Consider the following 12,387-nt stretch of genomic DNA (forward strand, 5'->3'; position numbering starts at 1 on the left):
TGGGAGGCTCTGGGGGGTTAATGCCCTGCCTTGGAAGGGGTTCTTGGAATTGGAACCGCCAGTGCCGGTGCTGTCTGCTACAGTGTCCACTTCTGGCTCCCGTGAGGCCCGCCCAGGAGCCAGACTGACTCGGTACTTATCAAATATTTTAAAAAGTCAAGTAAGCCCTGATTTGCCTTTTTGTTGTTGTTGACACGGGGGTCTCTGCCGCTCATGCTGGAGTGCAGTGATGCGATCATAGCTCACTGTAGCCTCGACGTCCTGGGCTCAAGGGGTCCTCCCACCTCAGCCTCTTTAGTAGCTGGAACTACAGGCACATACCACCATGCCCAGCTCATTTTATTTTATTTCTGTAGAGATGGGAGCTCGCCGTGTTGCCCAGGCTGCTCTTGAACTCCTGGACTCATGTGATCCTCCTCCGGCCTCCCAAAGTGCTGGAATCACAGGCGTGAGCCACCGTGACCTACATCAGCTCTAATTTGACTTAGTAATGTTTTGTTTTTTTTTTTTTTTTGGAGATGGAGTCTTACTCTGTCACCAGGTTGGAATGCAGTGGCACCATCTCAGCTCACTGCAGCCTTCACCTCCTGGGTTCAAGCAATTCCCCTGCCTCAGCCTCCCAACTAGCTGGGACTACAGGCGCATGCTGGTTGTTTGTATTTTAGTAGAGGCGGGGTTTCACCATGCTGGCCAGGAGGGTCTCGATCTCCGGCTGAATTAGTAAAGGTTTTTAGGAATCCTACTCATTTTGCCCAAGCATGGCAGCTTTGTTGTCTCTTACACACGCTTGGCACGTCTGTGATCCCCTTGCACTTGGCCCTGATTTCAGTGACCGTTTCTTCTCTCTTGATATCACATAGGCCGCCTAAGATCTTTCTGGACAAAGGGAGCTATCGGTACATTAATGCTTTTAAGAAATTCCCGTTGTTTGTCTCTGTGGGTTCCACTCTCTGTCTGTGTTCCCAGACAGCCATCCCCACAGCTCATGACTCTCTGATACAAAATGTCACCATGGAAGCATGAACTTTCCAAGTCACACTTTTCGAGCGGAGGCTGGGATGAGCGTTCATTGTTGGTCATCTTTTTACAATTCACCTTCCCCCAAAGGCTCTGCAGTGCCGAGAACATGTCAGGGGAAGATGTTCTCGGATGTGGACTGAAAACATTCATTAAACATGAGGAAGTTATGTGCACCTTTCTTTGCAGGGATTAAAGATTTCATGTGTGAATTATGTGGGAAGACCTTCAGTGAGAGGAACACCATGGAGACCCACAAGCTCATCCACACAGGTAAGCGGGCGCAGCCTGCCGGAGCCTTCGGGGCCACACGCAGCGGGCTGCCAGGGCCATCTGAGTGCCTGCGGGGGTGGGAACAACGGTTCTCCCACCTAGACTGTTCCAGCACAGGTAGTGATGTCTGGGCTTCATGGTGGCCCCTTGGCCTCTAAAGGTCAGCCGCCACAGCTTTCAAGTGTCCCTTCTTGAGTTTCTCATATTGGAGCAGGGATGCAGAGGCTCCATGCTCATACGGGCTCAGGGACCAGCACCGACCCTCTCAGGATGGACAGGGCATGACAGGCTTCTTGCGGCCAGGGTCACTGTGATGGCCGCACTGGTGACCTGCGTGTCTCTTCCTTTCCACATTCGTGTGTGTCTCTGTGTGTGTGCAAAGTGGGCAAGCAGTGGACGTGCTCCGTGTGTGACAAGAAGTACGTGACCGAGTACATGCTGCAGAAGCACGTGCAGCTCACCCACGACAAGGTGGAGGCGCAGAGTTGCCAGCTGTGCGGGACAAAGGTGTCCACCAGGGCCTCCATGAGCCGGCACATGCGGCGTAAGCACCCCGAGGTAAGCTGGGGGCTGCGCCCCCTCCGCGCCCTGCCAGTGGGCCGTGCGCCAGACACATCCATGCTGGCACCTACCCCGCCTCCCTCTGCAGACCCCAAGTTCTGGAGGCAGGGCCTGGATCTTCGGTGCCTCTGTGACCGACACTGCCTGCCACACAGGTCATGAGCGAGTGGCTAGGAGAGGCTGGGAGAGCCTCAGGCGGACCTTTGCTGAGGTTATAAATTACATCCTCCCTGAAATTACAGCAAGATGGAAGCACAGCCCTGCCACCCCCGTCCCCCATTCCTCCCACCTGTGGAACCCATGTGCAAAATGGGGGCTGCGTGTGGTGTTGGGGCTGATCGAAGTGTGGCGCCGAGGACGGTCGGGGGAGACTGTGCCGACGCACGCAGAGCCGGGCTGCCCTGAAAGCCTGCTCGACAGCAAGGCCGGGATGTCCCGTAGTTAAACGTGCTTTACGAAGGAGCACCCTGCAGAGCAAAACCAGAGGAAAGCTTGGTGGTCAGGTCATAGAAGGGAGTCAAAGCAGCAAAAGGAATCATAAACACAGTATCAACAGGTTTGACTCTGGAAGCACTCGGAACAAATCAGGCCAAAGGCAAGTGAAAATCCGTGTGGGCGGTGACCGTCTTAGACAGACAGAGCCTGTTAACGTTAGCGGTAACAAGCCCTCGCTGAGAAACACGCGTGGCGCACCCGGGCGTGCGCAGAGAGGGAGCTCGTGCAGGAAGAATGTCCGTGGCAAAAAGCACATGGCAAGGCGTTCAGCTCACTGCGCATCCCAGAAACGCAAACGGTAGCAGCGGGGGACGGCCTCCCTTGCCTGCGGAGGGAACAGGAGGTTTTAGGTTCAGAGTGACCACGCTGGTGGCTGGCACGAGCCGCCGCGCTCACCCGTGGGTGCTTTCCTTGAAGGCAGCATCACAGCATTTGTCCAGTGTTTAGTAAATGATCATTCCAACCCCTTGACATCCTGCAATAGGAAAGCGAGTCAGTTAATGATAGTTTAGCCGCGTGTCTGACTACACTCACAGGCTTACACGGATTCGAAATAAAATAATGCTCACAATGTACGTGAAAGAGCTGTGCGTATATGGTGTGTGTGTATACAGTGTGTGCCACACACATTGTGTGTAAATGTAGTACTCAATTATGTAAATGAGACAGGTAAGGAAAGGAGCAGAGCATGCCACGGTGATTTTTCTCATGCTGTTGAAGTTGTAATGGCCGGGTGGAGAGGCCTTGCTGGTGAAGACGTCTTCCACAAGCACTGCCCGGCAGAGTCCTCTCCAGGATTAAACCACTTCCCAAGGTTGCTCTGCTGCAAGTCCACCTTCTGTGCTCTGCTCCTTCAACTGGGCTGTGTGTGACGCATCCTCACTTCCCTCAAGCGCAAACCAGACAGAACCAAGTGAAAGGGGTGAAGGGGATATCGTCCACTGCTGTTCTCGAACCGGTTTGTTTCTGCAGCCTTTTGTCCTGGGCTCTCTGTGTCATTCCTTTTGATCATCTCACTGTTGTTTCCTTCTGCATTGACTCAGCACGTGCCTGCCAGTGACGGGCCAGCCAGCCAGGGTCCATCCCTGCCCTCCTGGACTGTACCGGCTGGGTAGGAAACAGAAGGAAAAGGAAGAAGCAGACAGACAGGCCAAGTAATCACAAACTGGGATGGAGGGTGTGGGTGGAAGAGCCCCGGACAGCGGTGTGAAGGGAAGGCAGGCGATTTGGTTGCTTTATGTGGCTGTGTGTGCTGCCGTGAGCCCTGGCTGGCTGAGAGGGGCACGCCAGGGGTCCCCCGAGCCTGTCCCCATTGGCGATGCCACAGATTCAGGAGGAGGAAGGTGTTCCTTGGAGATGAACACTTAACAAGTTAAGTTAAAACTAGTTACAGTTTAACTGCTCAGCTGGTTAAACAGGCATAAACTACTTACAGAAATTCGGAATCTTTTAGGATAGTATTTTGTGACTCCAAGCTATGGTTTTTCTCTTCACTTAGAGTGAATGTTACATTTAAAACAAAACACTTTTCACTTTTGTCTTATCTCCTAAGAAAAAAGCTAATGCTTTTATGGTGGTTCTCTGGTGGCATCAGCTTTCAGACTGTGTGACTAGGATACTGATGGAGGTGGTGGTGGAAATGGTGGTAAAGGTGATGGCGGTGATGGAGGAGGTGGTGATGGTGATGGTGGTAGTTGCGGTGATGGTGGTGGTGATGATGGTGGAGGAGGTGGTGATGGTGTTGGTGTTGGTGATGGCGATAGGGATGGTGGTGGTGGTGATGTCACATGGTGGTAGTGGTGATGGTGGTGATGGTGGTGACAGTTGGTGGTGATGATGGTGGTGGAGGTGGACGTATTGGTGGTGGTGATGGTGGTGACGGTGGTGGCGATGGTGAGGATACTGGTGACAGAGGTGATAATGACGACGGTGGTGCTTATGGGGGTGATGGTGGTAACTGTAGAGAGTACGTCCACAGCGGTCTGGTTGCTCAGGGTCCTTTGAGAGTGTCACAGTATAGGTCTGTGCTCAGTGTCAATGAGAGAGAGTTACACTGGAGCAGGCATCCCCAAACTTTTTACACAGGGGGCCAGTTCACTGTCCCTCAGACCGCTGGAGGGCCACCACATACTGTGCTCCTCTCACTGACCACCAATGAAGGAAGTGCTCCTTCCTGAAGTGCGGCGGGGGGCCGGATAAATGGCCTCAGGGGGCCACATGTGGCCCGCGGGCTGTAGTTCGGGGACGCCTGCACTGGAGTCTTCAAAGTCATTGTCAGGATTTATGTTAACTTAAAACCCTTGCAGGCCAGGCTTTATTTACCATCTTTTCCAAGAAGGGGCCCAGACCTCGTCATTGAGTGTAAAGTTAAAGATGCAGTTCCCTGCTGTCTTTTTTAAATGAGTTGCATCCACAAAGCATCGTCTACTTTTCCATTTTGACTTCCTTTAGAAGTCAGAAATTTAAAGATGTTTGCAAAGCTGTTTGGGCGAAGCACCTTCTCGGCAGACTTCGGCTGATTTCGAGCCCCTCCCCTTATCCCGCCTTCCCTGCGTGTTCTGCTGTCTCTGGACTCGTGTTCCGTGTCTTTCTTATGATCTAATGAGGTCATCACAAGAACAAACGCAGCTGCTGTCAGCAGGGTGTGGACAGTGAAGGTCACTCACTCTTGGGCAGGACGTGCCGAGCTGGCGGGAGGGGCCCTGTGGGCACACAGGGCGTGCTGAGGCCCCTGTTCCACGTGGCTGTCGGAGGGAAGGTAGGGGCAGGCCGTCACTTCACCACAAAACAGACAAATGAAAGCACTTGTGTATGGATTCAACCAAAAAGGACGATGTGCAAGGCGCAAATGTCGGCTTTTCGATGATTCCTCACAGAACAGGTTTACTGCGCCGTATCTTAACCTTGCTGTGGTCTTCCTTGGAAATGACAGTAGCGCCACTGAAACCTCACCCCTTTGGTGTGGGGCCGAAAAGGGAGCACAGTCTCCCCCCGGGAGAGTAGACGTGAGATGATACAGGGGCAGGAGCTTTGCGGGAGTGTGAAGTGAGGGCTGAGGATAAGCCCTGGGCGTCTGGACACAGAGTCTTAAAGTGAAAGCTGAACGAGGAGATGGGAAGGGCCGCGGATGCCTGGGAGGGCAGGGCGGGAGTGGCGGATGTCGTCCCGAGGTGTGTGTAACTTCTGGGTTCCCACCTGCGTCAGCAGCACCCCAACCCCCAGCTCAGACTCTGTGCTCCTCGTAGGTGCTCGCAGTGAGGATTGACGACCTGGACCACCTCCCGGAGACCACCACCATCGATGCCTCCTCCATCGGCATTGTCCAGGTGAGCAGAAACGGTGGGGTAAGCAGCAGACACCTGCAGAGGGGACCTGAGGGGCGTGGACAGGCCGGGAGGGAGCAGCTTCGAGTCCCGTGGCCAGCGTCACCTGTTCACTTGGCTTCTTTTTCCCTCAGAACCTTTTAGCTAATCTTCTAGTTTCTGTAGTTTCTGTGATCTCAGTTTGTTGAATATCGGTGTATCTCACTTTGGAAAACAGATGTTTCCTGGAAAAAATTAGAAATTAGAACAATTGGCTGGGTGTCGTGGCTCATGCCTATAATCCCAGCAATTTGGGAGGCCAAGGCGGGCAGATCACCTGAGGTCAGGAGTTTGAGACCAACCTGGCCAACATGGCGAAACCCTGTCTCTACTAAAAATACAAAAATTAGCCGGTCGTGGTGGTGCATGCCTGTAATCCCAGCTACTCAGGAGGCTGAGGCCGGAGAGTTGCTTGAACCCAGGGGTTGGAGGTTGCAGTGAGCCGAGATCGCGCCATTGCACGCTCGCCTGGGTAACAGAGTGAGACTCCATCTCAAAAATTTTAAAAAAAGGGAAATTAGAATAGTCTTTAAACTTTACAAGCAAAATTAGTTTACTGATTAGATGAACTTACTTTTAAAAGAAATTTTTAGTTAGCAAAAGTTTCTTTATTACAAAGAGAGTGCCATGCTCTCAGTGGTCCCGGGTGACGTTTCTGCCTCGTTCTGAGATGGCGCCTTAGGGCGCAGTCTTGATGAAGGTGGCTGTGTCCGGCCGAGTGACGTGTCCGGCTGAGGGACGTGCGGCCACGCAGCTCCAGCCGGAACCCACAGGCCGTTTCTACCCTGGGCGAGTCACAGGCATGGGGGCAGGGACGTCGCACCACGACCACAGTGTAGGCCTCCACCGGGTCTGTCTGCCACTGGGTTAGGACCGGGGTCGTGTGGAACGGCGTGAGAGGGGTGCAGGTTGAGCCCTCCGCAGCAGCCATCACTGCCCCGCAGCCTCTGTGAACCTGAGCTGGCCTGGCCGTGGAACCGGCCCGGTTCAGAAGATGGGGTCACAGCCCAGCAGCGCCCGGGACACTTGCAGGGAAGCGTGCGGGATGGGAACCCACTGGGATCATCACTGCAGCGGGGCCCTCATTTCCTGTCCCAAACGGAGATGACCCCGGTTTTGTAGTCAAACCTATTTTAATTCAAAATGGTTTTTCACAGTGACTCTGTTGCAGCCTTGGGAAAGGGAGCCCTGCTTGGAAAGCGCTTTCACCTTGCTCTAGGAGCTCCCCAGGGCGGAAACATTTCCCTTTACCCAGTGGTTTAAAAAATTAGTTAAAAAAAAGTATTTACATTTTAGCATAAAATATGACTTGTATGTATTAAAAAAAAACAACAACAACAAAAAAAACCAAAACTGGCAACTATTGGTGGCCCACGAGCCTTCCCACTGATCCAAGAGCGTGTCCAGGATGGTGCAGGGGCTGCCCTGGCCACTGTGTGACGTGACCGACTCACCTGATTTTCTTACAGCCTGAGCTGACTCTGGAGCAGGAAGATTTGGCCGAAGGGAAGCACGGGAAAGCCGCCAAGCGAAGTCACAAGCGAAAGCAGAAGCCAGAAGAGGAGGCGGGCACTCCGGTGCCCGAGGACGCCACCTTCAGCGAATACTCGGAGAAAGAGACCGAGTTCACAGGCAGCGTAGGCGACGAGACCAACTCTGCAGTCCAGAGCATTCAGCAGGTCGGTTTGCTGCTTCACGCTCTCATTAGGTGCCGGTCACTTTAGCCAGAGGCGGCGGCTTTCCCTGAGCATGAGAGCCCCACGTCTGTGTGACTCCTGCTGTTTTTACTGTACACGGTGCACGTGGTGGGCTTCGTGTGGTTGAAGGCAGCAGACATATTCCATTATTCACTCACGCATGTTTCATGTAAGCATTTCTGAGTTCTGACCTACAATTCATGCTTGTCATTGTTAGTAGCAACGTACATTCGAGCATGTTGAAGAGAGGTATCCCTGCCCGGGTGGGAAGTAGGCGGGCTGTTTGCAGTTTGGGGAGATCACAGATGGCCTGCCCAAGTGCCCTTATGGTGAAGGCTCAGCCGGAGAGGATGCCTCAATGTGGAAGCGGGAGGCAAGGATGGGACTGGCCCGCAGTCCCACTGTCCTGACCGGAACCTTCCGTCCTGCTCAGCCTGCATCACTGTTGCTTCTGAAGCGTCTGAGTGTGTGTTCGGTCTGTCTCAGACTGCACTGCTCTCTCTTGTTTTGGGGGATGGTCATCTTGATTGCAAAAGTTCCTCATTTATTTGGCCTTTGATCGCTCTCCATGAAAGAGAATGCGTTCTCTTATTAGCCATTGGCACTGCAAATATTTTTGTTGTTCTTTTTAGTTTTGCAGTGGGATTTTCATTTACCAACAGCAGGGCACTTTAGAGCATTGAGTAGAAAAGAAAGAATCTGTTTTCTGTCTTTTCATGCTTACTTTTTTTTTTTTTTTCTAGCCAAGTGAAATTAATATGTTTCTCATTGCCTTCATGATTGTATGTGTTTCTTGTTTTTCTTTTCTGTTGGAATTTTTCCAGGACAAAATTAATTTTGTTTCCTCTTTCACCAAAGAATGTCGTGCTTCCTGTTCCTGGGGCCGGCGTGTGGTTATTCCAGCGGGTAACAGAACTCACCCCGTGTTCTCCGTTTCACAGAAATAATGAACTGATTTTTGCTGTGTGTGACTCTTCCAGGTAGTGGTGACCCTGGGCGACCCAAATGTGACCACACCATCCAGCTCAGTCGGCTTGACCAACATCACCGTGACCCCCATCACCACTGCAGCTGGGACTCAGTTTACCAATCTCCAGCCGGTGGCCGTGGGGCACCTTACCACCCCTGAGCGCCAGTTACAGCTGGACAACTCAATCCTGACGGTGACCTTTGACACCGTCAGTGGCTCTACCATGTTGCACAACCGCCAAAATGATGTCCAGATCCACCCCCAGCCTGAAGCCTCGAACCCACAGTCCGTGGCCCACTTCATCAATCTGACCACCCTGGTCAACTCCATCACGCCCCTGGGGAGCCAGCTCAGTGACCAGCACCCACTGACATGGCGGGCAGTGCCCCAGACTGACGTCCTGCCGCCCCCACAGCCGCAGGCGCCCCCGCAGCAGGCAGCCCCGCCCCAGGTGCAGGCGGAGCAGCAGCAGCAGATGTACAGCTACTGAGCTGCCTTAGCGAGACTCGGGGCGGGGACTGCAGAGGGGTGTTTTCTGTTTAGATTTGTTTGCTGGATACCAACCAAACAAACAAAGTCATGCATTGCAATGTAAGGCTGACTTAGCTTTGCAGAATATCTCCACATCCCTCCCAGCCACCATTATGGTCTGTCGGCCTAACTCTAGAAGTGACTTCTGGCAGGCAGGCGTTTTAAACTAGATGAGGTTCCACACTATGCCTTACCAAGGCAGTAAGTCCTGGGCCGGGGCTCCAGCCGCTGCCCCTTACAGAACCAGTGTGCGCTTGACACACGGTTTGGGAAAGTGAAGCAGGATTGTCAGAGGCAGGAGATAAGTTGTTAGGAACACAAACGGTTCATTTTTTTTTCCTTTAGAACTTAGTTCCTGTATGAGGACACAGACAGTATTCACAGGTGGCAACAGGCAGCAGGGAACGTTTTGTCCTCGCTTCTGGATGGTTTTGCAAGTGCACAGATAGGAGTTAAAGTAACATTTATTCTCTTTGAACTCTTGAGTTGAGTCGGTTCTTATACAACTATGGGCTGAAACCACATGTGAGGCGTGCTGAGCCATACGTGATCCTCCAGCCTTCAAGGTCATCATGGGCAAGGGGTCACGTGAGGTCACGGACTCTGGCTCAAAAGACAACTTAGCATTATCCGTGAGTCGATTTCCAGTAGAGTTTTTTCCTTTTTTTAAAACTTTATTTCAAACATACATTATGTATTCAAGACTGTTACGGCCAACATTATGTTTTAGTTTTATGTTAACATGATAAAGTCGTGTGCACTGTAGGACCGTCGGTCCCTGTCCGCCCTCCACAGCTGCCCAGATGCAGGGGTCGCACGCTGTGGTGAGGAGTGAGCCTCCCTGCTGCCCCCAGCGGCTCCTCCGGCTTGTCTCAGGATCTCTACAATCCAAATGTGTTCATTCTGGCTGAAGCCCAGCCAGAATCCCCTGAGTGGAAGAAACGGGGGAAAATTCATGTTTTCCTTCTGTTTAAACTTTAATTCCAAAGGTTGGTTTCCTATAAAAATATCAAAGGAGTTTGGCTCTTTACAGTGGAAAAGTGTAGGTATTTCTGAAACACAGAGAAAATGCTATTTCCTGTCAGAGCTAATGAAAGCAGAGAGGTTAGTTCACTAATAGAAGCATGAATTGCCCCTAAAACTGAATGTGTGGCTAACAGCCAGGTCTGCCTGTGCGGGGACACGTGCTGTCATGTTGTGTACCAGTTTCCGGGGCAGGGGCCAGGGGCAGGGTGGCAGCCAGCGCTCCTGCTACCCACCACAGAAACACTGAGAGGTGTGGGGAGAGGTTTGCTCTTAACTTTCCTGGTACTCTTTTTAACACTGATCACAGCGAGAGGATACACCTGCCTTAATGTGCCCGTCTTTGCCAGTTGTCCCAGATCCTGTACTCACGGGGGTCCATCTTGGAGACCCACTGACATGGCTCTGATTGACGCGAGCAGTCCCAGTGATGCCAGCAAAGCAAAGGATGGTTGCGTTTTCCAAAGTGCAGCCTTCTCAGCACTTCACCGCACTCCAAACAGCAGACTTTTGAAGATGGGGCTGGAATTTGTTTTGTGCAATATATGCCTTCATGAGCTAAGGGAAGGTTCTCCCCAGGCGGCATGCAGAAGGCTCTGCAAGGCTCACCTCCTCACCCACCATCACTCGTGCCCAGCTCTCACCTCTCGTTTGAATTTATAGTGGGAGATCATTTGACTTTTAATTTATGAGAATTATGTTATTTATGTATATAATTAACTGTTTTATACATAGTAGTTTCGTCAAATGAATTGGGCTCGGGGTGAAATTGTCTCCATCCTCCAGATACAAGTGGTCCAGACGTCCATGGCATCAGCAGGAGACCAGGGCTCCTAAGATATATTTTTTAAAATCAATATCGATTTCTTTTTGCCTTTGCCCAATCTAAAGGGCAGATGACCTCGCAGAGACTCCCAGAAGGCCTTGGGCTCATGATGAACCATCCACTAGCATTGATCTTTTATTCCTGTTCCCTATAAAATAAAGGCCTTGGAAATCACAGTTTTATTTTTTTAAAGAAGTTGTTTTAGTGCCTAGAGTAAGACCGCATCAAATGTTTTTACGGAACCTAATTTAGATTGCGTGGTGTATACCACGGTTTATCTCAATACACAGACACCTCATACTTGTTATAAGTGAGAATTCTAAAGAAAAATCAAAATCCCAAGTTTTCTGTAAGATAGGGTCCCTGTCCGAGGCAAAGTGGGTTGTCTTAAAGCAGCCGGTACAGATTTGCGTAAAAGAACCCAGATAGCAAAATACAACAGCCAAGTGCCACCCAGCCAGAAGAGTCCTCAGCTGTACGTGGTTCTGCATACTGATCATCATGACAGGAAGTATTTTGTTTTTCTAACTGATCCAAGGTGCACAGATGTGTCCATAAAGGAAGACGTTAGATCCAGCCACTGTGGCCGCCAGGCTCTGTGGGCCCATCTTAGTGGAGGGTTGGTTTTGGACCTGTGGCTCTGTGAGCTGTGGGCAGTGCCTTCCACTGGCGGGAGTCTTGCAGACAGGCCACAGGTGCGGCCACTCCCGGTGAATCCCGGTCTCCGGGTTGAGAAGGGGCCCGGGCCTCCGGAATGCTCTAGTGTGTGATGTGTTCTCAGGAAAACGTTCTGTGCCAAGTGCCGCTCACCGTGCCCAGCGTGGAATGGCGCTGGAGGGCCCAGTGCAGAAGGCAGACCTCCCATTCCTCTACCGTTCCCATCAGCAGCATCCAAAGGCGGAAGGCGCGTGGCTTCCCCGCTAAAGGCAGCATCTCGGACTTTCCCGTTGGATTTTGAGGCATTGAGACGGTTTGGAGATGTTGGGTGTGTTTCGTGTCCCATCAGTTTGTATGATGATGAATAAAAGGTGCTGTGACCCGTGTTTTTCAGTTGCTGGCCTTCTGCCCCCACTGCCTGATAGGGAAGGTGGTGCAGTTTGTATACTTTGAGAATGCTCGCAATTCCTGCTGTCAGCCACATCTTGATTCCTCTCAGGTCCGGCCTGAGAAACTCCCATAAAGTGTTTGGGTTATTTGAAATGTTCCCTGTGATATTGAGCTGCAACAAAGAGGGTGCATGTAGCATTTTTTCTAAAGCTTAGATCAAGAGAGAACAGGCACAAAAAGGATCAATAGCTAGAGAGAGGCAAATACTTTGGCAGGCGTTTCTTGCTGTGGTCTGAAACGATCCCTTACTGATCTGCTGATTAAATGTTAAATGATGTATTCTAATTTGCTGGGTCTTTTTTTTTTTTTTTTTTTTTTTTTTTTTTGAGAAGATGTCTCACTCTGTCACCCAGGCTGGAGTGCAGTGGTGAGATCTCAGCTCACTGCAGCTTCCACCTCCCAGGTTCACGTGATTCTTCTGCCTCAGCCTCCCAAATAGCTGAGATTACAGGTGTCCACCACCAGACCGGGCTAATTTTTGTATTTTTAGTAGAGGCGGGGTTTCGCCATGTTGGCCAGGCTGGT

General features: G+C 51.5%; 1 protein-coding gene across 9 annotated transcripts in view; it reads left to right on the plus strand.

Annotated features, from left to right (window-relative positions):
* PRDM15 (PR/SET domain 15) overlaps positions 1–12,147 on the plus strand; it is a 79,099-nt gene extending 66,952 nt beyond the window's left edge. For 7 of the 9 annotated variants that reach the window (XM_074389233.1, XM_039480554.2, XM_039480553.2 and 4 more), the window contains 5 exons: positions 1,207–1,290; positions 1,673–1,848; positions 5,592–5,672; positions 7,178–7,387; positions 8,386–9,384. In XM_074389233.1, coding sequence (XP_074245334.1) covers positions 1,207–1,290; positions 1,673–1,848; positions 5,592–5,672; positions 7,178–7,387; positions 8,386–8,865 — 1,031 coding nt within the window. In that variant the 3' untranslated portion in view covers positions 8,866–9,384. Of the gene's footprint in view, positions 1–1,206; positions 1,291–1,672; positions 1,849–5,591; positions 5,673–7,177; positions 7,388–8,385 lie in introns of all 9 variants that reach the window. The other 2 variants (XM_039480551.2, XM_039480552.2) reach the window with 1 other exon arrangement.
* The last annotated feature ends 240 nt before the right edge of the window (positions 12,148–12,387 follow it).

The sequence above is a fragment of the Saimiri boliviensis genome, chromosome 18 (assembly GCF_048565385.1).
Source record: "Saimiri boliviensis isolate mSaiBol1 chromosome 18, mSaiBol1.pri, whole genome shotgun sequence".
Lineage (NCBI taxonomy): Eukaryota > Metazoa > Chordata > Mammalia > Primates > Cebidae > Saimiri > Saimiri boliviensis.